General features: G+C 48.6%; 1 protein-coding gene across 3 annotated transcripts in view; it reads right to left on the minus strand.

Moving 5' to 3' along the window:
• The window catches only part of SPRING1 (SREBF pathway regulator in golgi 1), a 189014-nt gene that overhangs the window by 144826 nt on the left and 19511 nt on the right, over positions 1-24677 (minus strand). Inside the window, exon 6 of one of the 3 annotated variants that reach the window (XM_035017078.1) lies at positions 8842-11233. The exons of the other annotated variants lie outside the window; for them this stretch is intronic. Coding sequence (XP_034872969.1) covers positions 11168-11233 — 66 coding nt within the window. The 3' untranslated portion in view covers positions 8842-11167. Of the gene's footprint in view, positions 1-8841; positions 11234-24677 lie in introns of those variants that run through there. 3 annotated transcript variants of the gene reach the window in all.

Consider the following 24677-nt stretch of genomic DNA (forward strand, 5'->3'; position numbering starts at 1 on the left):
TCAACCACCTCTGCCTAAACACAAGGAAATGATGACTTTGTAATACACAGAGGCTGGGGGCAGCAGTGGGAGAGAGAAAAGCCTTCCGAATGTTGAACCATTTTATATAGACATAAAAAAACACAAAATTTCAGGAAAGCTGTACAAGAAATGGTTACAGTGGTTACATCTGGGAGTGAGGAGTCAGAAGACTTCTACTTTCATTCCTTTTCTCATGCCACTTAATTTTTTTTTACGCTTATATGCCTACGTGAGCTTTATAGCAAAAACAGAAAAAGCTTATCTGAGCTAAAAAAGACAAGGAAAAGAAAAAGGCTTCCTTCCCAGCTCCCGTGCGAGACTCGAGCAGCCGCCATACTGGAGGCTGGGCCAGAAGGGGGGTGGACAGCACTTGAATCGGATAAGCAGCCGTGGTTCTGGGCTGCAGTCCGGCACTGGGTATTTCTCCGATCCATCTCCCATCCGTAATGGAATCAATATCCACTTAAAAACCTCTGCTAGTTTCCCACTGCCTACAGGAAAAAGGTCCGAACTCCGTAACACCGCATGCAAAGTCCTTTGCAGTCCGTCCCCTCACCCTCTGCAGCTTCATCCTGTATGTTGGGGTCATACCAAGCAGTGTGCCGCTGGGGGAATGTGTGGGGGATGGGGAGGAGACAGGCAGACCTGGTGGGAAATCTCAGTTCACCACTCGTTAGCCTTGACCTTGGCCAAGCAATGCAGTCTCTCCCAACACCACCTGAAGAGCAAGGATAATACCACTGAGTCTTTGCAGGATGCTGGAGGAATCAGTAAGATGATGTACGTTAGAGCAGTGAGCATACTGTGCTGTACGTAATATGGCATATAATTATCCACTGATGCTGTTTGATGGTTCCAGCAACTTTTAAGTCACCTCTTTTGGTTTAGGTAGAAGCTCTTCCTTCCAGTCCTTAATCTCCTTCCTCCTTTTCTGCCTGGCACACATCTCCTGAAGGCTTTCCTCACTCCCTCTTTGCATTCCCAGAGTCTTAATTCACTCCCCTGGTGGCACACACCACTTTGTATTATAATTATGCTACAGGAGGGCTTGGGTGGTGTCTTCATTATCACTTAGTGCAAATCTGGACAGAGTAGGTGCTCAGTAAATGGTTCTGAACCAATACACTGGCTCGCCTACCCTCAATGAACCTCTGGGCACGAACTTTATCATGTTCGTGTAGAGAAGGGGCTTAACTGAGAAAAAGAAAATATGTTTCCAATTCAAGGAAGCAGACAAGCGCTGCAGTGGACTCCCAGCTCCCAGTGGCTGGTCTTTTGTCTAAAAGAAAGTCACACAGACCTTTGCCATGGGTTTCATAATGCTGTGCCATTTCTTACTTAGGAGACTTCCCTTTAATGCGAACCTGTCTGCATACAATGTAACCCCTGGGCACGATAACGCTGCCTTCTCTTTCAAATGAAATGTTTACGATGAAATGGAGAGGCAACAGGAACCTTTTGCTTTCTAATTACCGATGCGGGAAGGCACTAGCACCTGAGAAATATCAACCTTGTTCTCTTCCTGTCTTCGACCCCGGAAAATGTCAGAACAGATGTTTCCAAATTGTGTATAAAAATAAACAAACCAACGATAAAGGGCTCCCTGGCTGGCCCCCACATGCCCGGCGTCACCCTGCAGTGCAGTTTGATGGCCGTGGGGGAAACCCTTGAAACGAGAGGTCCACATGGGAGCAGTGCTTCGCTTCGCTGCATCTGCGATGGCTGAGCAGGTGGGGAGGGAGGGGGCCCTGAGCCTGGGGGACAGGGAGGGAGGCAGGCACGGCTGGATCTGGGTCCCCGCTGTCAAACACTGGAAGAATGGGGGTGGGGGGAAGGAAGGCGGAAAGGAAAAGCACTGGACACGAAGGAAGCTGCCTTTACTCAGCAGCTCCCTACGTGCCTAGTGCTGTGCTCCGGCTTTTGTATCTATGATCTCGTTTCATCCCATTTCAAGACCACACACACCCCCGCACGTGCGTCTCTGGCCAGCTCTTTCCCTCTCCGGCTGCCCTAGATAGCCATGTGAATCAGATTTCAACTTCATAATAACGGAGAGGCACTCTGTCATTCACCCCGTCGCACATGCAGAATTCTGGGGGTGGCCCTGGCCCAGCGGCACACATCAAGAGGCCACGTGTGGTTGTGCCAGGGAAGTCCTTATATGCCCGGGGTTCTCAGAGTCCGCAGAACTAGATCTCAGGGCCCTCTTTCCTTTAAAAATATATATCCATCCACTTTAGTGCAGCAGAAGCTCTGATCCCAAGCACATCTGTGCAGCAACAGTGTTCTGGGCAAGCACACACTGCCCCCACTCCTCTTTAAAGACAGAATGACTCACCCACATAAGCAGGGCAGACACTCCATGTTTGCTTGGGGCGGGGGAGGGGGGGCGGCCTTCTCTGGTGGGGAAAAACCAAAGTTTATGTATAATTGATACAAGATGTCATTTTTTGGATCAGATAAAAGATTTTCTGGTCTTCATCCTGCTAAAGAGACTTTCTATAAATTTCTTTTTATAGAATAAGTGCTCAGTAATCAGAAAGGAATCCAATTTCAGATAAGCCCATGCTTTAAAACAGAATCTTGGGCACACTCCTCTCCCTCCAACATGGGATGGATCCCACCTTCGGAACACTCTGAACACTCCGCATCTTTCTGGAGATTTCCCTGACCCTTGTTTGCCTCACTTTCTCCTATCTGTAAAATGGAGCCATGCTACCTACCATTCATGAAAAGATTTCAAGGAAATCTGAGGCTCTTAAAGAAGCTCTTGAATATCCTGGGCTTGGAATTCTCATGACCATAGCCTGTTTCATCTTCAAAGCATGATGGCATTAACGAGATCTGCCTAATTACATTGCAGAGCAAGGGCTTGCCTTTACGTCGCCTGCATGTGACAGAAACTGGGGTGGTCATTTGTCAAAAAAACGTTCCCATGCCCAGGAGATAGATACATAAACTTTCAGTCTTATCTGATTATCAGTGAAGGCTTTGTGTGTGCAGTGTGTGTTTTAAAGGTCTAAATACCGGGTGCATGACAAAAGAACGGTTCCTCTTTGCAGTATCTGTCATGGGTTTCCAGGCAAGATATTATTTCTGATAAACAGATATGGACAATAGATAATGTCTATATTAATAGCACTAAAACGTGGTCCTCTCCTGCAGCTCACCCAAGACAAGGACAGCGGCGTATAAAGAGGCAGACGCCAGACAAGAGACTTTTTTTCTTGTGACAGTTTGAGCTCCCCTGCTGCAATTAACTTTTTCTCCCCCTCCTTCTCCTCCTTCATCTCATGCAACACGGTTCAGAAAAAGGGGGCCTGTATTTTCCTCCTGCTGATGGAAGTTGATTAGCAGTCAGGTGGAGTGATGCTCAGGGGACAACACAGCGGATTAATTAAATCACTTCTACTGGCTAAGTGGTGACACTTTGATTTATAGCAGAACTCACTCAACCAGACAGCAGCTTTTCTTGCATGCCGAAGGAAGAGGGGCCAAAGTGGCCACTGGTTGGAGGCCGAGGGCTTTGCAAACTTTAAAGACAAGCATCCTAGTCATTAAGGCAGAGGCCCCCGCTGGGCTCCTCTCTTCCGGGCGGGGAGGCCCACAGGCTCAGGACAGGAACCAGACAGAAGGGAGCCGCTGAGCCTGGCCGGCAAGCTGATGAGGAGCCAGAGGACCCATTTCAGAACACACAGAACTCTCTTACACCCCCGCAGAAAAGCGGGCTTGAAACGGCAGGATTTTCTCCATGTCTGTTGGGTCTAAGTAATCTCGATGCCCCATGTGGGGCTCGAACTCACAACTCCGACATCAAGAGTCGCACGCTCCACTGACTGAGCCAGCCAGGCGCCCCTCCGGGTCTGTCTTTACTGAACTGCTTGTTGGTATCACACCTTGGCTCACCCTCAAGCAACAGCCCCGTGATGGTCCTATTGTATGGACTCAGGGGTGTCTGTGGCTCTTCTCCATTGCTGCACGGGGTCTTCTCAGTGAGGAGCCCTCAGACCAAAATGCACGGGACAGCTGTGCTTCTGGTGGCATGTTTTCTATTATGAGGTGGCTCCAGCTGTGGCTAATCCTATTTCACTCTTTGCTTTGGCTGCTAAGAAGCTCAGAGCTGAACATGCAGCCCAAACTGCATGCCCTCACACACGTTCTGTGTAGGAACTCTTTATGGATCCATGCTTACGTCTCTCCCAACTCCTCTTTACCTGGAAAACTCCTGCTTCTCTTATCATGCAATGTTTCGGGGGGAAGCCGTCTCCAATTCCCTCAGGAATGAGGCTGAATAAGATAGTAGTGAAAACCTGAGGTTTTAGGACATACCGAGCAAGCCCTGGTTCTCGGATAACCTCTTCAGAGTGGGGTGCTTGTTAAGATACAAATTCCTGAATCCCACTCCAGACCTTCTGACCCAAAACACCTCAAGACAGGACCCAGGAATCTTCATTTTTAACAGATTCCCTGAGCAATCCTGGAACTCACCAATATTTGAGAGCAATCATTTTTTAGAGTCAGACAGCCCTAAAACCCAATCTCAGTTCCACTAATTAATAGCATGTTAGGCCACGTGAGGTTCCTCATCTCGCCAGGCTTCCTTTTCTCAACCATCAGACGGCACTGGTGAGAATTAAACTAGACGTTGGTAGGTAAGTCAACACCTAACAGGGTTGACGGGCAACCTGTAAGATTCAATGCACAGTAGACAACGCAGAGATCGGTGGTGTACACACACGATGGAATACTATTCAGCCTTACAAAGCAAGGATGTTCTGACACAGATTCCAGCGTGGATGAATCTTGAGGACATTATGCTGAGTGAAAGAAATCACACACTGAAGGACAAATACTGTATGATTCCAATTGTATGAGGTACCCGGAGTCATCAAGTCCACAGAAGCAGAAAGTGGAAGGGTGAGTGCCCGGGGACCGGGGGAGGGGGCAACGGGGAGTCAGTGCTTCACGGGGTCAGAGTGTCAGTTTGGGAAGATGAAAAGTTCTGGAGATGGATAGTGGTGATGGCTGCATCATGTCGTGAATGGGTTGAAAGCCAGTGTATGTTTAAAAGTGGCTAAAATAGTAAATTTTCTGTTAAGTACGTTTTACCACAATAAAAAATAAAAATTAAAATAAAAACACACCACCACCACTACACTGAATTAATTTTGGACGCCTCTGCCCCTTTGCCCCCTCAAGTCCCCTCCAGTCCCCTCCAGTCAGTTTAGAGCAGAGCATGTGGCTGAGGTGCGGGGCGGGGGGGAGGGGGGGTGGTAAGAAAGGAGACAGAAGTGACAGGAACTGGCCCTCTCCGGGCTCCTTCCTAACTCAGGAGTCCGAAAACTCCCCACGGTGCCACAGAACGCTTATTCCAGCCGTGGAGGAAGCTGACGTAACATCAAATATTAAAAGGGTAGAGGAACCAGCATAGTTTTCCATATAAATGACTCTACGAACATATATGAAGATTGCTTTTAAAATTCAAATATAATTATTTTTTAAAAGGCATCCTGCGCGCGGTCTCGCTCCCAACAATGACACTGCCGGGCTGTTGTCATGCTCCAGTGAGGTGCCTGTTGGCAGCCAGCCCAAAGCACTTTGTAACATGCCCTCCGATCCTCCGTGAAAACTGATCAAAGAACTGGCACCGGCAAAGACAGGACTGAAATCAGCTCTCAAAGGGGTGGGGCTAGGCTATTGTCCCTCTTTGTGGGAACAGCTGCTTAACGGGGAATTGGAGAGCGTGATTGTAATATGCATACAGACTGCTCTGTTAACAGAAGCCGGCTTAAAGTCCTCCAGGGGCCTCCACCTTGCATTTTGGCAAAGGGCTCTGCAAGGATGCTGTGTCAAACCTTTTTGAAAATGTCTCCTTGACGCGCAGGGTGAGTAAGGGCGCCTGTGAATCTCATTACAGCCCCACACCTCCCTCTGCTGTTCTGCTCCCTTTCTTGGCTGCCGAGAGGTAGCTGCACGAGGGCCATGCCCCCACCACCACCCCGGTTTCATCAGGACAGAGGGGATGCACGGAAGGCGAGCTGCTGGTTACCTGAGTGGACCTGGGAGCCAGCCCCCGAGCCCTCTGGGGAAGGATCATCTGATTGTCTGCAGGTGTGCCAACTCCCCGGGGGGGCCGGTGGAGTGTTTCACCGGAGTCCTTATGAATGACACTACACCTCTGAGCAGTTAGCCTTCTGGGTGCCTGGCGTGGGACGACGGCCCTGGCGGCTCCTGAGTGGAAAAGGAAACAGGCTGTCCCAGCACTGGGGGCTGGGAGGAGCCCGGGGGACACACCTGACCTCTGGCTCTCTAGTCCAGGGGAAGGGAGTGAACCACCAAGGCACTGGAGGCAGCGGTGCTGGGCTCTCGCCCGGTCCTTATCCGACATAATCCTTCACCAGTGGAGGAAACTGCTCATCAGGAAGGTTAAAGCAATTTCACCAAGGTCTCAGAGCTGGAAGGTGGCAAGGCTGGGACACCCCCCCCCCCCCCCCGCCCACTGCTCTGCCTCACTCCCTGGCCTTTTGTTTTGTGGGTTGGTTTTGTTTTTAACTGCACCCACCCAAAGGAAACAGATATGTTCCTTTTGCTAGGGGGGAATGTTGGCTGCTCCCAAAGCCCGGCCCTGCCCCAGTTCAGGACGATTTCACCACCTCCTCTGCCTGTTGGCAGCTAAAAGGCCCCCTGGCCTCCATCTCTGCCGTGACTGTGAGTAGACACGCAGGGAGAGGGGGAGGAGGGAACAGTTTTAAAAATGAATATATGCATGTGTCTCTCCTGCTAATCACCGGAATGCATTTTCAGGAGAGGTGAGCAGAGGGATTAGCTGCAGGACTCCCATTAATGCTAACTTTATTTCAGTAATGAGGTGCCAAGGCATGGAACAATCACGGTGGCTAATACGGTGTAATCACAGTGATGAGATGCGCATGCTGGGAAGGAAGGGAGAGGGGATGATAGTTGGGACGCTTGATGCCGCTGCAGGAGCAAAAGGGAGGAGGCAGGTGAGCCGGGCCAGGGGCCGAACCAGCCATATGGGAACCTGGATAAGGAGGGGATAATAAGGGCAACCCCTCAGGAACACAGACATTGGCCAGGCCCGGTGAGGAGCGCCGTTCACCTCATCGAATCCTCACAACAAACCAGAGAGCGAGGTATTATCCCCATTGTACAGATCAGCAAACTGAGTTTTAGAAAAGTCACTCTGCCCAAAGTCATACAACGAGGGGAGGACCCTATCTGAAGTCCGATTTCTCTGGATCATGACACTTTACAGTACTCCACCTTGCTCCGCCGGGGAGCAAGGGTGGGGAGATGACATGCAAACACCAGGAGCTACTAGGACAGCACGGTGCAGACGGGGAGAGAAGAGGCTCGGCAAGTGGGCCCAGCCCCCAGCCCTGGTGCGCGCCTGTGTTCCCGGGGCTCAGCACACTATGTCGCAGCTGTCCCTTCAGATGTCTTAGTGATGTGGGAGAGGGGAATGAAGGGGGGATCCCATCTTCATCGATCAAGCTCTAGGTATTACCTGCAACCACAAAGGAAATCCCCAACGCACCCACAAATGGACGTTAGAATGTTCTCTCCATCTCCAGGCCACCCGAATCCTTCAGTCTGCAAATGCTTGCAGGCCAGAGGCAGTTCCCTCTTAACAGAGCCTTGTGTCTCCCCATGTGTGCTCCCCCGGCTCACCTGGGCACCTGCGGGTCCTGCCTTTGCCTCTCACCTGCCTGGTAAGCACTTCGGGGAGGGGCCCTGGGGCTACCCTTTCCCAAGACCCCTAGCCTAGCTTTCCCGAAGGCTTCTCTGTGCTTTAAGGACTTTGCAGGCATCCAGGGCACAGAATTTCGGTGTCTAGGACCAGTAAAACACACTCTGTAGGCCCAGTTCTGCCCCAAATCCATGACCCCATTGCCCCACTGACTGTTTAGAAGTACGAATTTCATAACATTCGACACATTTATTAAGCACCTACTCTGCACCAAGCTCTATTCTGTGCCCTGGAAGGACAGCAGGGGACAAATCTAAGTCTCTGCTTTCTTCACAAAGCTTGCCTTCCCGTGAAGAAGACGAACTGGATGTCCTATCAGAGTCCTATGAAGAAAAATAAAGCAGGAGTAGGAGGGCAGTGGTTCTCAGCCAGGGCAATGTCGCCCCTCAGGGGACACTGGCAATGTCTGAAGACATTTTTCCATTTGCCCCCTAATGTCACTAGTGCTGAGGCTGAGGACCCCTGGGCCAGAGAAGACAGAGGTGTGCTCTTCAAGCTGGGGTCGGGGCAGGCCTCTGGAGAGGGACATCTGAGCAGAGACTGGGGAGTGAAGGCCAGGTGCAGAGGTGGGAGAGGCGTACGCATGTGGGGCACACCGCCAGGGAGGAGGAGGATTTCTGCAGAAGTGCCATGGAGCCAGGGGTTCCCAGCGGGACTGGGAGGTCTCTCACTGACCCTTCCCATGGCTCCCTCTGGGCACTGGGTGGAGAAACATCTGTGGGGGGCAATGGGGAGCAGGGGGCCACTGGGAGGCTAGACATGCAGTGTCTAGACAAGATGTGGGGGCTTGAACGAGAGCAGGAGAGGATGGATGGCAAGAGGTGGTCAGTTCACAACATGGGGTCAAGGCAGGGTTTGCTAGTGGATGAGACGAGGGTGTGAGACACAGGGAAGAGTTAGGAGTGATGCCTGGAGCCCACTTTCTATTGGGTCTCAGCTCCAAGGGTCTCCCTGAAAAATAGGACTCCTAGCCCTCCCCTTAACCCAATGCTTCTCAATGAGGAGTGACTGTCCCCTCGGGGGATATGAGGCCACATCTGGAGACAGTTTTTGGTCATCACCACTGGGAACGAGGGCTGCTGCTGGCATCTAGTGGGTAGGCGTCAGCATGCTACAAGGCACCAGACAGCCCCTGCCCCACATCACATGCTCACAGACTCATCCGGGCCCCAAAGTCAGCAGTGCTGAGGCTGAGGACCCCTGCCCTAACCCTAACACCCTCCCGCATCCCCTGCTGCCTCCTCTCACCCAGGCCGGCTGACCAGTTTAGCAGGGACTTCATCAGAGCCCGGAGATTCCAAATCAATGCACGTCGGTGGCTAAGGTCCATATTAACTACATCTCACTTGCTTCTGATGGTGACACAGATCAGATGCCGCTGCTGTGGCCGCTGCCACCACAGGAAACAGGGATGTTGGAAGCACATTCATTACCCAGCTGTTAAGAGCGGTGGAGCATGCACACATCTCTCCTGGACTGGGGTACCTGAGAGCCAGCCCTGCTTTATGACGGAGTGACTGCCAGCCACCTCCCGTCTGTAACCTTGACACGCCAGGGCAAAAATCCAAAAGGCAACGTCGGCAGCAACACATGGATGGGTTAATGTGTTTCATGTCCCCGTCGCCACCCAGCTCTCTTGGAAAACACACACACACACACACACACACACACCCCTCCATTTACGGGGTTTAATATCCCAGCTGCTAGGAACAAGATTAGGCAGAAGGAAGAAAATGTGACGTCGATGCAAAGATCCATTTATATTCAGTTATGTTTGCTTAAAAACCGGTTTTTGATCTGCAGGTTATTCTTGCTGCCTTGGACCTCGAGCAACAAAGTATCACACTTCCAGGTGGTACCTTTAAGGAAAGCTAATTGGGATTCTTGGCACTTGTAGCACGAAACACTTTACAATTTTCTTCAAAGCAATTTGCCAACATTAGCTAATTAAAACACCCAGCCTTCCGTTGAGGGACAATGGGAAGACAGCAGAATCTTCATTTCTCAGCATCTGCTGTAGGTTTAAAACTCCAAATTCCTGCTGTTTCCGCTCAGTTGACGTCCTTCTCTCTGAAGGTGGCCTTTCATGATTTTAACATTTCCGGGAGCACTGAGGAAAACAGTCCAGCTTTTCTAGAACCTTGTCTCTAAAATAAGGGACAACACTAAGAAAGGAGTTGGAGCAATTAAGGTGGTCCACTAAGCCAGAGGTTGGCACCTCTGGCCTACAGGCTGAATCAGGCCCTCGACCTGTCTCTGTAAATAAAGTTTTATTGTAACATAGCCATGTTCATTGGTGTACATACTACCTGCCGCAACAGCAGAGTTTAAGCAGTTGCAACAGAGACCGTACAACCTTCAAAGCTGAAAATATTTACTATCTGGCCGTTTACAGTAGAAGTTTGCTGACCACTGTACTTTGTCACCTCTTCACATCTGCCAAACCATAATCTTCCAACCATGGTGGGGCATCCATCCATCTCCAGATGTCTATGCCATCAATGAGATTTCCATGACTCAGCACCCTAGGCCAAAACACAAGCACCAGCAAACACACATGGGGAAGAAAACCTCCATACTTCCACAGCAGACTCAAGGGCAGTGTTCAGCCATGACATGTGCATGTTGTCGCCAAAAGGTGGGTGAGAGCCCGAGAAAAAGTGCAGACTACCTTCATTTTAAGTCACATCAGCCCTAACGCCACTGCAGCATGGTCTGAGGGATCACGTGGAAGAGGAGATGTAGAGGCTGAGTCTGAATCCCACTTCCCCATTCCTGATTCTTAGCTTGGCAGCTGCCTCTCCCATACCCTCATTATACTTATTAGCATTAAACCCCAAATGAAGGCTTTTTATTTTTTAAAAAGGGAATCTGAATTTACTCCCCATTGTAGAAGTGAGAATTTGGAAATGTCAAAACCCAATAGAATCTTTCTCCCTTTTCATTTCATTTTCATAAGAACAGCAGGATGAGTCCTCCTTCTGCAATTTATCCTAAACCTTTTTCCTTCCCCAGTCCTCACCACCCAGTCTGAAAATGCCATGCTGAGAATCCATTCCCCTCTATCGGGCATCGCCCACTGGGGGAAGCCTCTTCCAAATGCAGGGAGCGCGGTAATCACCACCAGAATCAACTTCATCTGGGTCCTGAGGTGCCTGGGGGCAGGACCACTGTGACTTGTTGGTTTGCGGATGGCAGAGATGTTTCTAGATGCCCTCTTATATATTTCTCCCTGCCTTGGTGCCACATTTGCCTCTATCCAACACATTGCTTATGTAGAGTAGCCTGAAGGGTCCTTATTCATCCAGGACAAAGTTGTTTCAAGAGGGTGTCGGAAAAATTCTGATGCTTGCCACACTCCCAGCTTCACCCTTGTTAGGAGTCCTCTCTGCAAATCGATCCCCTGCAGAATGAATTGGTGAAGGCGGGGCTGGGGACAACCTGTAGTGAGTAGAAGTGCCCTGTCATTTCAAAGTACGGTAGAGGATGAGGCACATGGCCCACAAACCCACAGATCATCATTTGCAGGATCAGGATCTTGCAGGGTAGAACAGAATGGACTCTGGTGGACACATAACGTAGGAAGGGCACCTAAATGAGGAAACCATGGATTCCTGCAGTGAACCAAGCTTTCAGTTCAGTCCAAACCCCTCATTTCACATTTTGAAATACTCAGCTACATTGCCCACTAGAAGCTTCCAAAGGCAAGAGGACTTAGTAGAATGCCCTTTCACTAGCCTCAAAACCACAGAATCATAGCAGCTCAGGGTTGGATGGAAATGAGTATTTGTTGAACACGGTGTTTGCAAGAAACTTTATATATATGATCAATATAATCCGCACCCCTCCCCCCAAAAAAGTGAGGAGGGTATTATCATGTCTCTTTTGCAAAGAAGGAAACCAAGCTTCAAATGCTATAGACAGGGGAAGGACTGGGGTTTGAGCCTGGGTCTACCTGGTGAGCCCAGCTCTCCGTACTGTATTCCTCTTCCTCTGTGAGGATCCCCAGTACAAACAATTCCCTAACCTCCTCACGCTAAGCCCTGTGTTAAGCTTTATTGTGCACATTTTAAAAACAGCTTTATTGAAACGCTTTATTGGGATATAGTATGTTATAAAATGTAAACCCATTTCAAGTGGTATTCTGAGTGTATTCAGAGTTGTGCAACCATTCCCACAAGCAACTTGAGAATATTTTCACCACCCCAAAGAAACCCTATAACCCTTAGCAGTCACTCCTCATCTTCCCCCTTCCCTCCAGCCCCTGGCAACCACTAACCATGCCTTCTGTCTCTACAGATTGGCTTCCTCTGGGCATGTCACATAAATGGAATCATACAATATGTGTCCTTTTTGTGGCTGGCTTCTTTCCCTTAGCCTCATGTTCTCGAGGTTTATCCATATTGTACTGTGTATTGGTGCTTCATTCCTTTTGGGGGCTGAATAGTATTCCATTGTGGGCTAGACCATATTCTTTTTATCCATTCATCTATTGACGAGTGTTCGGGTTGTTGCCACTTCTTGGCTGTTGTGAATAGTGCTGATACGAATATGTGTGTACAGGTTTCTCTGCACTTTTTACAAATCACATTTTTATTCTCCCCTTATTAAAGGCTGAAAGACAAATAATAAACATGTGTCCTCTCATTGAACACCATTATATATATTTATTGAAATAACTGCAGCATTTAGGACAGAAGCAGCTAGGTGTGGTAAAAATGGTCAGGAGTTGGAATGCGGGAGTTTTTTTATTCCATTCATTCAATAAATACTTAGTAAAAGAGAGTATATGACGTTATACTAGGTACTGATTTCACACCCTGGCTGTTGTACAATTCATTTTATTTATTTATCTTTTACTTATTTTTTTATTTTGGGGGCGGGCAGAGAGAGAGAGAATCTTAAACAGGTAAGCAGGCTCCATGCTCAGCGTGGAGCCTGATGTGGGGCTCGATCTCACGGCCCTGAGATCATGACCTGAGCCAAAATCAAGTCGGACACTCAACCGACTGAGCCACCCAGGCACCCCTTTATCATTCATTTTAAAAAATGAGGTTGTCACCCATGCTGTTCTAGAAAACAAAGGTCAGTTCTTTATCTTTACAGGGCCTCACTGTTCTACTCTGCAAAGTGGGGGCAACAGACCTGGGAGAGCCGGCAGAAGCAGGTATCACGACACCCCTGAGAGGATTCTGGAGCGTCGGAGACTCAACAAACACAAAGATAACATTACCCGTATGGTACAAAAATGGTTCCTATTCATCTCCCTCTCCTCACCTGAGGAACAGTATTGCTTCCTACCTGACGTTTTCCACGCACCAGGCGACGCCCATGGAACAAGAACGGAAAAACAGATTCCGTTTTAGGAAGGGGTTTAATATTTAAACACTACCTCCCAAGGCGGGAAGACCTTCAAAGCAACAGGAGTAGGTAGGCCCGCATGAAAAGAATTAGCCTGAGGTCCTTGACCATCTGCAGTTGAGCCATCTTCCCGGTTCCGGCATCGCACTTGCCCATTTCTACCAGCAGATGGCGACGTGGTCCTGCAAGGGTGCCTTAGTGCAACCTTTAGCGATGACCTGAGGACAAGGGACACCTGAGGCTGCGCTCCTTGGAGACTTGTGCTCCTTGCCAATGACTCTGCAGAGGTCTGAGTGCAGCCAGACACATTCGTGGGGGAGAAAAACAGCATATGGAACAATGAAGTGTTTATAAAGGCTACAGGATGGGACAAAATGTGGTCTGTGGTCTAACTGCAGCCATCCAGAGTACAGACATCAGTGGGGGGGGGGAGGGGGCATTTAAAACACATGACTTTATGCAAGTGAGAATCAAATAATCATCCCATTATGTTACACCCATTCCAAGGAGTATGATCATGCATTAAAAATCAAGTGGTATTAGATATGACACCTAAAGCACAAGCAACAAAAGTTAAATTAAACTTTTATGCTTCAAAGAACACCATCAAGAAAGTGAAATGACAAGCCACGGAACAGGAAAAATATTTGCAAATCATATATCTGATAAGGGACTTAACATCAAAACTATATAAAGAACTCTGTCAACTCAACAATAAAAAGACAACCCAATTTAAAGATGGGAGGATGAGGACAGACATCACTCCAAAGATGATAATCATTAGCCATCAGGGATGTGCAAGTCAAAACCACAGTGGGATACCATTTTATAACCACTGGATGGCTATAAACAATAAGATGAACAATACGAAGTGCTGGAGAGGATGTGGGAGAAATCAAATCCTAGCACACTGCTGGTGGGAATGCAACATGGTACAACTCCCTTGGAAAACAATCTGGTAGAGTTCCTCAAAAGGTGAAACACAGAGTTCCCAAATGACCCAGAAATTCCAGTCCTAGGGATACAGCCAAGGGAACTGAAAATGGATGTCCACATGAAACTTACACATGAATGCTCATAGCAGCCTTATACCTAAGGGCCAAAGAGTGGAGACAACCCAAACATCCATCAACTGAAGAATGGACAGGCGAATGTGGTCTTTCTATACAATGGAATATTATTTAGCAATGATAATTATTGAATGAAGTTGACACATGCTACAACCTGGGTAAACTCTGAAAATATGCTGAGCAAAAGAAGCTAGTTACAAAAGACCGCATACGCATGATTCTATTTATGTGGAACCTCTAGAATGGGTCAATCCATAGAGACAGAAAGCAGACGAATTGTTGCCAGAGGTTGGGGGGGATAAGGAATGGGGGGTGACTACTAATGGGTATAGGGTTTCTTTCTGGGGTGACAAAAATGTCTAAAATTAATTGTGATGGGTGCATAACTCTGTGAATATACTAAAATCATTGAATTGTACACTTTAAAGGGGTGATTTGTATGGTAAGTAAATTATATCCTGATGAAATTGTTACAAAAAAACAATGAAGTATCAGATTAACAAAGAAAACCACTCCCATTACACTGATAAGTGAAAAAAAAACAAACCCAAGGCTGCTGGGTTGACAACCCAGGGGCGGGGGTGAGTGCGGGGGGGGCAACATTCTTTGTTACCATGGGAATGACGCCCCCTGGAGTTGTGAAATGAAATGTGGTGTTTCACCCATCCCCCTGGAGCCTGGCTGCCTAACTCCACAGTCAGCCTGGCACGCACACCACTTTCTCTACTTGGTCATCTCCAACTCATACTTCAAAGCCCCATTCATGTGCCATTCATTTGGCTACAAAATAGTAAAATATAATAGCATCCCATTTTGCTTTTTTGTTAAATATATTAAGTGTGTGTGTATGAAAATAGATACACACCAAAGAATAGCGGTTATCTATAGATGGAAGAACTATGAAAGCTTTTATTCTCTTTTATACTGCCCTAATTTTCTATAATGCAGTGTATTACTTTATAATCAGAAAAAATCACATAAATTTGAGGCACCTGGGTGACTCAGATGGTTAACTGTCTGACTCTTGTTTTTGGCTCAGGTCATGATTTCAGGGTTGTGAGATCGAGCCCCCGGTCGGGCTCCATTGCTGGGTCTGGTGCCTCAAGATTCTCTCTCTACCCCTCTCCCCCAACCCATCCCCTCCACCACCACCACCCCCCCCGCTCATGCTCTCTCTAAAAAGAAAAAATTACCAAAATTAGAAAAAAAATGTACGTATTTATAAACACGGCATTTTACTCTGTAAGGCCGCCCTGCCCACCTTCCCCACAGAGCAGCACTTCCTCTATCCTCCCATTTATGATCCCGAGTGGCAGATAGTGACCTAACTGCCTGTCTCTCACAATAGACTATATTATCTGAAAGCAGAGACCATTTCTAATTCATCATTCTACCCAGCATCCAAAAACGCCTGGTTTCAGTATGCTTCCTACACAATATATCTAAGTATCAGTCAGGATCCTCTGTCTAACAAAGCCCTACAAAAATCTCATTTTAGAATATGCATTGAGGAAATGCTTTGCCTTTATGTCATTAATGCTTTGAATTAACATGAGGGATTATTTCTCTTTTTGCCCTTGCTGCCAGGAAACTCAACTGCATCAACTGTGTTGTTCAACTGCATGTCCTCTTTCTATTTTATTTACTAGTATTGTATATAAACACGTGTTTTCTCAAATCCTTTTAGAAAATAAACAAGCTATACAAGTGTAGATCTGTGAGTGAAGAATGAAGTAAGAATAAAATAAATGGTGCCTCTGTGGTTCAAGCACCAAAGATTTTCTTTAAAAACCCAAAGTGACACTTTATCCTAAGAGTCAATCAATCCCTAAGCATGCTCAGGTACTCCAGTCAGCAAACCAGAGGCTCAGGACCCACTCAATTTTACATGTCAGAAGGCCATCTTGCAGTTCTGTGGTCTCCCCAGCACCCAGCAGGATGGATGGCTGGGACTGGCAATCCGGTGTCAGCACCATTCAAGGGGTGACAAGTTTGACCCAGGCTTTCTCCACGCGGCACTAGTGACACTGGGGGCCGGCTAAGTCTTTGTGGAGGGGGCTGTGCTGTGCACCAGCCTCCCTGGCCTCTCTACTGCATGCCAGGAGCGCCTCCATATACACACCTGTGAGTATCAGAAAGGTCTCCAGACATTGGCAATGTCCCCTAAGGGGCAAAAATCTCCCTCTGATTCAACACTGCTGGTTTCAGCCAACACTCTGCGGGTCCTGGAGACCACCAACTAGCATCGCACAACACCAGGGCTGGAAGGAGCCTTGTGCATGATGCCGTGTACCCCCTTCTCCCAGAGGGCTATCTAGGCCCAGAAGGGAGGAGACACGCAGAGCCAGAACTCCAGAGTGCAGCTGGGTCTTCCCCTGCCCCGAGCTGCCCTTTGGTTCTGCCTGTTAACAGAGCACTCACTTCCTTCAAGGGCTAGATCCAGCAGCTCGGGCCGCTGAAACAAAGCACCACAGACCGGGGCAGTGGGGGGAGGGGGGGCCTCAAACAACAGAAATGTATTCTCTCACGGCTCTGGAGGCCAGAAGTCCGGGAGCAAGGTGTGGGTGGGGCTTGGTTTCTCCTATGGCCTCTCTCTCCTTGGCTGGCAGATGGCCACCTTCTTGCACCACTGGTCTCTTTCTCTTTTTATAAGGACACCAGTCCTATTAGATTAGAACCCACCTTAATGGCCTCATTTTCACTTAATCACCTCTTTGAAGGCTTTCTCTCCAAATATGTTATCCTCTGAGGGACTTCCGCATATGAATTATGGGTGGGGGGGGGACACAATTCAGCCTAATACAAGGGCTCTGCTCAGTGGATATTAAGACCCAGCCCTCTCACTAGTGCTGAAAGGGTACGTTGTCCTTCCAATACGGTCTTCAAAAACCCTTCCTTGCAAGGACCAGCAGATAAAAGGTTAAACATTTCTTGCTTAAATCAAGGATGATCCAATCCTGAGGCCAAAGTGCACATTTCAGAGCAAATGCAAAGCAGTCCTCCCCCAGCACCTGCCCCCCACTTGAGTGCTCAGACCCAGTGCAGCATTTAGTTTATCACAGGGGCTAAAAGTCTACATCAAGTCAAGAGCAAGAAAGATCTGGGTTCAATCACTATCTTGGTTTAAACAACCAGGACAGCATGCCTCTATGCACAGTATTTAATCTTTGGGGTCATTTCCTTAAAATGGGAGTAAACAGGCCTACCTACCTACTGCACAGGAGTGGTTGTTAGGATTAAGTAAGAGGCCTTTAGCAGCAGAAATGACTAGAAGAGGGGCTGTTATCACAGTGTGCCAAGGTCACGTGCTGCCCACTGGGCCTGCACGCGCCTTCCAGAGATCTGAAGTTGGCATGTGGCTCCAGCATCTCACGGTGTAGCTTTGAGCAAAACTTAACTGTGCCTCAGAGACTTCCTCTATAAAATGGAGACAAGAAAGAATACCTGCCTCAGAAGATGGGGGTGCAGAACGGCACACTCTGAGCACTTCCCAAGTGCTGGCCGCGGCTGCGTAAGAAGGATTAAGAGACCCACCTCCTTCTCCCCTCCATGGATGGGGTAGCACGGGCACCAGTGGCAGACCAAAGGCTGCTTGCCCGGGGCCCTGTGCATGAAATGGACAGGACCCCGGAAGGAGCCCCAGCGTGTCCTCGGCGGCAGATGGTTCTCCATCGACAGAAAGAGCTTCATTGTTTTATGAGAGGGAGTCCATGCGGGCACAGACCCCAGTCGCTTGACGAGGAGTGTGCAGAGACAGAAAACCTATGGAGTTGGTGCCACCAAGTGGCACAGAGAGCAATTGTTGATGTCTGTGCCACCACCACCTCATTCTCCTCTCCCCTCCACCCCTCTTCCTTCCACCTCTCCACCCTCTCCCCCCCTCTGCCCTTGAAATGGCGCCCACGAGCATCGAGCATCCATTTAACTAGGCAGCTGTCCTTGGGGGTCTGCGAAAGCTGCAGACAAGAGACAGGGCTTTGAGATCACTTCTGACTCAACTCCACAGTTCCTCCCTGTGCTAAATCAGGTCAATGAGCTTATTTGTGTCAAATAAATGAGCCCAGCCGACTGCTAAGCTGCTGCAAGACTATTTATCTCGGGCTTCCACGTTGGCACTGAGCAGGCTGCAGGCAAAGCACAGGATGGGTGTGCATGTCAGGGACTGAGCTTCTAGAGGAATGCCATGAAATGCTGCCCAGGTGAAAGACCTCCCAGGAGTTCAGCACGTGAGGGGGACCCCAGGCTTCTGAGCCTCTGAAGAGAGAACACAGCAGATCCCAGCTCCAAACAGTGCCCACCAGCGGGCCCCACGGAGCACATGGGAATATCTTTAAAAACGGAGGTCCCTCACGCCCTCAGAAACCATCACGCTGCTGGACACTTGTCAGAGTCGGCTTCGGTGGACACGTGGGCTGCCCTGAGCTCAGATCATCCTTCCTCCACACCAGACGTCCAGCAAGACGATCCAGGCGTCCTTCCCCAACTTTTAATATACTTTCCCCTTCATTTCTGTATGAATGGCATGCTTAGGAGACCTGGAGCGGGCTTTCTTCCATCTTTCTCTCAGCTCTCCAGAAGGTGGCAGTCCGGGGTACTTGGGGGCTCAGTCGGGTAAGTGTCCAACTCTTGATCTCAGCTCAGGTCTTGATATCAGGGTCATGAGTTTGAGCCCCGCGTTGGGGCTTAACAACAAAAAAGGAAAGAAGTCGGCCATGACAGGCTTTGTCCCCAGCATGCTTCATGCAGGCTGAGTCTGGCCAAGGTGGACTACCTAGAATTTATTTGTGAAGAACAGAAAGACTGCTTTCCCCACCATGGGGAAATCGGACAGGGAAAGGGAATGCAGAAATGCAGAGCCCCACTCATCTGCCACTATGAAAGGGGTTTCGCCTCTAACCTGGCTTTGAGAGGCCGGGTAATACAAGCAAATTGTGCACTTTCCTGCTCTACAAGTTAATTAGCTGTAATTGGGTTAAATCAATCTAACAGGGATTGTTTATTTTAAAATAATATCTATAGGATTCTACTTGATTTGCATACTAACATAAAATACACGTTCATGTACAAAATAATAGGCAAAATTCACATCAAAACTGATATGGTTTTCTTTGGGGCCTAGGAGTTTGATTTGGCACAATTTCTTTGTAATTTCCTACATTTTAAAACGCAGTTTCCGGGGCGCCTGGGTGGCTCAGTTGGTTAAGCGACTGCCTTCGGCTCAGGTCATGATCCTGGAGTCCCTGGATCGAGTCCCGCATCGGGCTCCCTGCTCGGCGGGGAGTCTGCTTCTCCCTCTGACCCTCCTCCCTCTCATGCTCTCTGTCTCTCATCCTCTCTCCCAAATAAATAAATAAAATCTTTAAAACGCAGTTTCCTATATTTTAAAGCTTCTGCCTTGTAATCACAAAAGAAATGAAAGGAAAACCTTTTCCTGGGGAGTGACTGCAGAAGCCCTTCTCAGGAATTCCGGGATGCTCGGGGTGTCTCAGGTTAAGTACACCTGAATAATTTAGTACCGTATTAAGGTACAACTACATAGCACAGCCCTGTGCGTCCCTGCCAAAAGACAGCTGTTTTTATGATGGAAAACACAACAGCTGCTTTCACAGGTGTGGAGCAGCATCCATGATAAGTTGGTCCCCGAAGAGAAGAATATAGCGTCTATTTAAAATCTGAAGAGGAAGAGGCAGAAAATGGTTAGCCCCAGTTGAAATCTTCGAGAGAGAAAGGGGAAGCCCTGGTTTGAGGAAAACAGGCTTCCGATGGCTGGTGCCCGCTCACCCTACGAGGGTCAGAGCCCAGGACTGAGCTGCTCGGAGGCACAAGGTCTGGTCTCGCTTTAACACGCGCCGGCATCTCTGGCTGGTCACAGAGATCAGAATTTCCAAATCTGGGGGCGCCTGGGTGGCTCAGTCGGTTAAGCGACTGCCTTCGGCTCAGGTCATGATCCTGGAGTCCCGGGATCGAGTCCCACATCGGGCTCCCTGCTCGGCGGGGAGCCTGCTTCTCCCTCTGACCCTCCCCCCTCTCATGAGCTCTCTCTCTCTCATTCTGTCTCAAATAAATAAAATCTTTAAAAAAAAAAAAAGAATTTCCAAATCTGCCAGAGACCTTAGCAAGCACCCTCCTTCGACAAAAGAGGAGACCAAAGCCAGAAGAGGTGACTTTACTCAAGGTCACGCATGCCTGTGCTCTTGTTAATTAGGAGGCTCCTCACCTACCTCATACTGCTGTTGTTCTGCTCTCACACACACACACATACCGTAGGGAGGTGTGGCCAACGTAGCCTGAAATCTAGCATTTCACTGAGAGTCAACACTACCTTTTCTCATTTAGCTAACACCACTTCTGACTCTGTGACAACCTGGATGCAAGCTGGCCAGAGCTGGCCTACTCTACCTTGCATAAAAAGTGAAGGAATTAGGGGCGCCTGGGTGGCTCGGTCGTTAAACGTCTGCCTTCGGCTCAGGTCATGGTCCCAGGGTCCTGGGATCGAGCCCCGCATCGGGCTCCCTACTCCGCGGGAAGCCTGCTTCTCCCTCTCCCACTCCCCCTGCTTGTATTCCTGCTCTCACTGTGTCTCTCTGTCAAATAAATAAAATCTTAAAAAAAAAAAAAAAGTGAAGGAATTAAAGAAGTCCGGACGTGGGTGGGGGGAGGGGGTGACTGGGTGATGAGCAAAGAGGGCACGTGACGTGATGAGCACTGGGTGTTATACACAACTGATGAATTACTGAACACGAAACTAATGGTTAGCCAACTATATATTGGCTAATGGAATTTTTTTTTAATTTTTTACTTATTCATTTGAGACACAGAAATAGAGAGAGAGAGAGAGAGCATGAGCAGGGGTAGAGGCAGAGGGAGAGGGAGAAGCAGGCTCCCCGCTGAGCCAGAAGCCCGATGTGGGGCTCAATCCCAGGACCCTGGGACCATGACCCGAGCCGAAGGCAGATGCCTAACCATCTGAGCCACCCAGGCGCCCCTGGCTAATTGAATTTAAATAAAAATAAATAAAGTAAGTCCAAAGACCAAGGGACTATTTACCCTACCAACAACTTTGAAAGTGCCCACTTATAAACCATGCATTTCTAGCAGTTGTACATTCTGGTCCCTCTGAGTCCACAGCAATGCAGTTCTGAAAAACAAGAAAACTGGACCCCTGTTCAAATATTTAATTCCCTGCTTTGTCTCTTGGCTGTAACCAGCCAGTTGTTTTGTTTATTATAACATTAAAGGCTGTCCTCTCGTTTTTAGAATGCCCAGCAGTTCAGCTCTACCATCAGACGCAAATCGAGTCATACATACGAGGTAAGTGACGAGGTCCCACTGGGACAAGGCGCTGTCCCCCTCCCGGGACACGGCCCGCGCCCGGTTCCTCTTCATGTCTGTGGAAGCAGACTGCACGAGGAACTCGGCAGCCGACGCGCGACTGAGCAAGAACAGGGAGCGGCACCCAACACTGAACCACAGCCTGGTAACACCCTATGCAAGACAAATCCACACAGAAGGGCCTGGAAGGCAGTGCAGGGAGACAAGCCGCAGTCAGGAAAGCACTCGTGTAGGAACGAACTCTCATAATCCACTGGCTTCTCTCCTTTTTTTAAAAATTATTATTATAGGGACGCCTGGGTGGCTCAGTCGTTAAGCATCAGCCTTCGGTTCAGGTCATGGTCCCAGGGTCCTGGGATCGAGCCCCACATCGGGCTCCCTGCTCGGCGGGAAGCCTGCTTCTCCCTCTCCCTCTGCCTGCCACTCCCCCTGCTTGTGCCCTGTCAGATGAATAAAATCTTTAAAAAAATAAAAATTATTACTATATAGTTGTGTGGCACCTTTTGATAGCATTTCCCACCTCCGTCTCCCCCGGAGTCACTCCATGCGAAGAGCTGTTGGGGGCAGGGGGTGGACCAGGAGAGCAAATCTGTCATGGTGGGGAGGGGGCTGCGGGTAAGCTTCCAGGTCATTCCACAGCCAGGAGGGCGTCTGCTCTGGGATCACGTTAGTGTGCTAAGGACAGCGTGGCACAGTAATAATGCCATTCCTGGAGGCAGCACTGAGCTGGGAGAGACCTGCGAGGAAGTAGCTAGTCCCCGGGGATTCCAGGGTAATTGAATCAGCAGCACTCCGGCGCAGCTGAAAGCAAGGGCAGGGAAATAATAAAGTCAGCTCGCAGCTCCTGGTAGCTCTTCTGTTCAACCAAAGGGGGGAAATGTGACCCGAGGCTCGGGCCTCCACCTAAGCCCTGCTGACATCTGGAGCCAGGTCATCCTGTCGTGGGGGCCACCCTGTGCACCGAAGAATGTTTAGCAGCATCCCTGGCCTCAGCCCACTAGATGCACCACCCTCCCCAGTGTTGACAAAAACGTCTCCAGACATTGCTGAAGGTCCTCTGGGGACAAAACTGCCCCCTTCTGATGCTCTAGGTCAACTGGAAAAGTTGCTACTTGCTTTGGAGTAACACAGGGCTTCCTTCATTTAAAAATGCTAAGAAAAAGGGAGCTAGGTTGGCCAAGGTCAGGGATATTTGGACGATAATGGCCAATCAGAACATGGAAGAGTTCACCTCAGCAGCAATTAAATAAATACAAATTAAAACATTGAGATCCATCAGCAGAGCTGACAAATGATGGCGTGCGGGTTCTCAGGGGCAGGGCAAAAAAGACACTCCCACACTCTTTAGGTTAGAGCAAAAAATTGGTGAAAACAGTTATTAGGTAAATATACAACCATGCATGTCAAAGCGTATCATGAATGCACTGTTTGTAGTAGCAAAAAAAAAAAATGGTAATAAGCCAAGTGTCCTCAGCAGGGGATTAATAACATTATTGTAATCCATGAAATTGATACCATATGGTCATTAAAATTATTACAGGCCTATATGTAACATAGAAGGATGTCCATTACAGCATTGTTTTCAAGAGGAAAAAGTGCTCTCCTTTCTTCCTGGAAAGTCATGAGGAAAGAGAAAAAATATGGGGGCTGATCTCTGGGTTGTGGGATTTTAGGTTATTATTACTTTCACCTTTACATATTCCTGAATTATCTGAAATTTTTCATCTTTAGCATGAGTTCTTTAAAAAACAGTCATAAAAATAATACTGAGGGTTCTGTATTTGCCATCCTTCCAAGTAAGGGGCGCACTGACCCCCATGTTGTCACTACCTGACACTGTTCCCCCCACTGGGACGGGGCTTCACTCCTGTGGACGCCTCACAAGCCATGGGATCCCACATTACAGATGAAGGGCCTGGGACGCAGAAGAGAAGACTGCCCAAAGCGACGCTGTTCGAAAGTAGTTACTCACTACGAAGCAGAATTCTCTGCTGCCTTTGAGGGAATAACCAAGACCAAATAAGCAACATCTCTGCATATTTACAATTTATCTGCAAATCTCAATGATGGGAAAAGTTTTGCTTGGAATCTTGCAGACTGTGCTACCCATCCCCATAGCTCCTTTGTAGCCACACCAACTGAAACACTTCCCAGAGGCCCCGAGTCAGCTTTCAGGAGCATGCTGACAGCTAAAACCCCTGCTCTAAAATCCTATCCCCCACTTTCCAAGCGCTGCCAAGCTTGCCTCTCCATGCCAGCCCCACATCACCAGGCCTAGGGCCACCCCAAGTCTCAGGCCAAATAGAGGCAGGTCCCCCCTCCTGTGTACCTGCCCACCTCAGTACCTCTTGCATACTCTACTGTTTCTTTCCTGATCTTTATCACTCCAGCAACGAGCAAGGAAATTAAGATTGAGAATTGGTGGAAATGCTTTGAATTACCCTCTTACCTTTAGCCCCAAACACTCAGTATTTGTTAACCTTTTTTTTCGCCCCTTCTTTGATCTTTCCCTAAAATCCCAGTATGTATCACACACTTTGCTAAACTCTGGGCACGCAAAACCAAGACGAGGTCCCTAATTCTAGAAACGCTCAGTTGAGGAAAACAGAAACAACTCAAGAGAGTGCAGAGCAGGGAGGGGTTCTGGGTTGGAAGGCTGGGGAGGTCGAGCAATGGTCCAGGTCCGTCAGTGGTTTTATTATGTAGTCTGCAGCACTGTGACTTTCCAAAACGTGAACACGCCTCTAAATTGACTTAAGTAAATAAACAAAAACAGAAACAAAAAAACCCACAAACACAAACATATTCCAGGACCAAATGAAAATGACCTTTGAATTATCAACCCAAATTGGCTACTGATGCCACCTCTCCTCTCTTTTGGCCTGGACAACTGAAACCTATATGCTCTTGGGGGGACGATTACGGATGAGTCAGCAGTGGGGCTGGTGAGAGGCGGTGGAAAGGACAGTGGACCTGAAGCCAGAGATGAAGTTCTTGCTTTGGTTCTGTTGTTATATCTGAGTGGGGACTCTGGGAAGTCGCTTTACCTCTCACTACTTCCTCATCTACAAGGTGGTAATACGAGTGAGCTGTTTGTGAAAGCACTGAAAATTCGGTGCAGA

The sequence above is a fragment of the Mirounga leonina genome, unplaced genomic scaffold (genome assembly GCF_011800145.1).
Source record: "Mirounga leonina isolate KUSES-001 unplaced genomic scaffold, KU_Mleo_1.0 Mir_171, whole genome shotgun sequence".
Lineage (NCBI taxonomy): Eukaryota > Metazoa > Chordata > Mammalia > Carnivora > Phocidae > Mirounga > Mirounga leonina.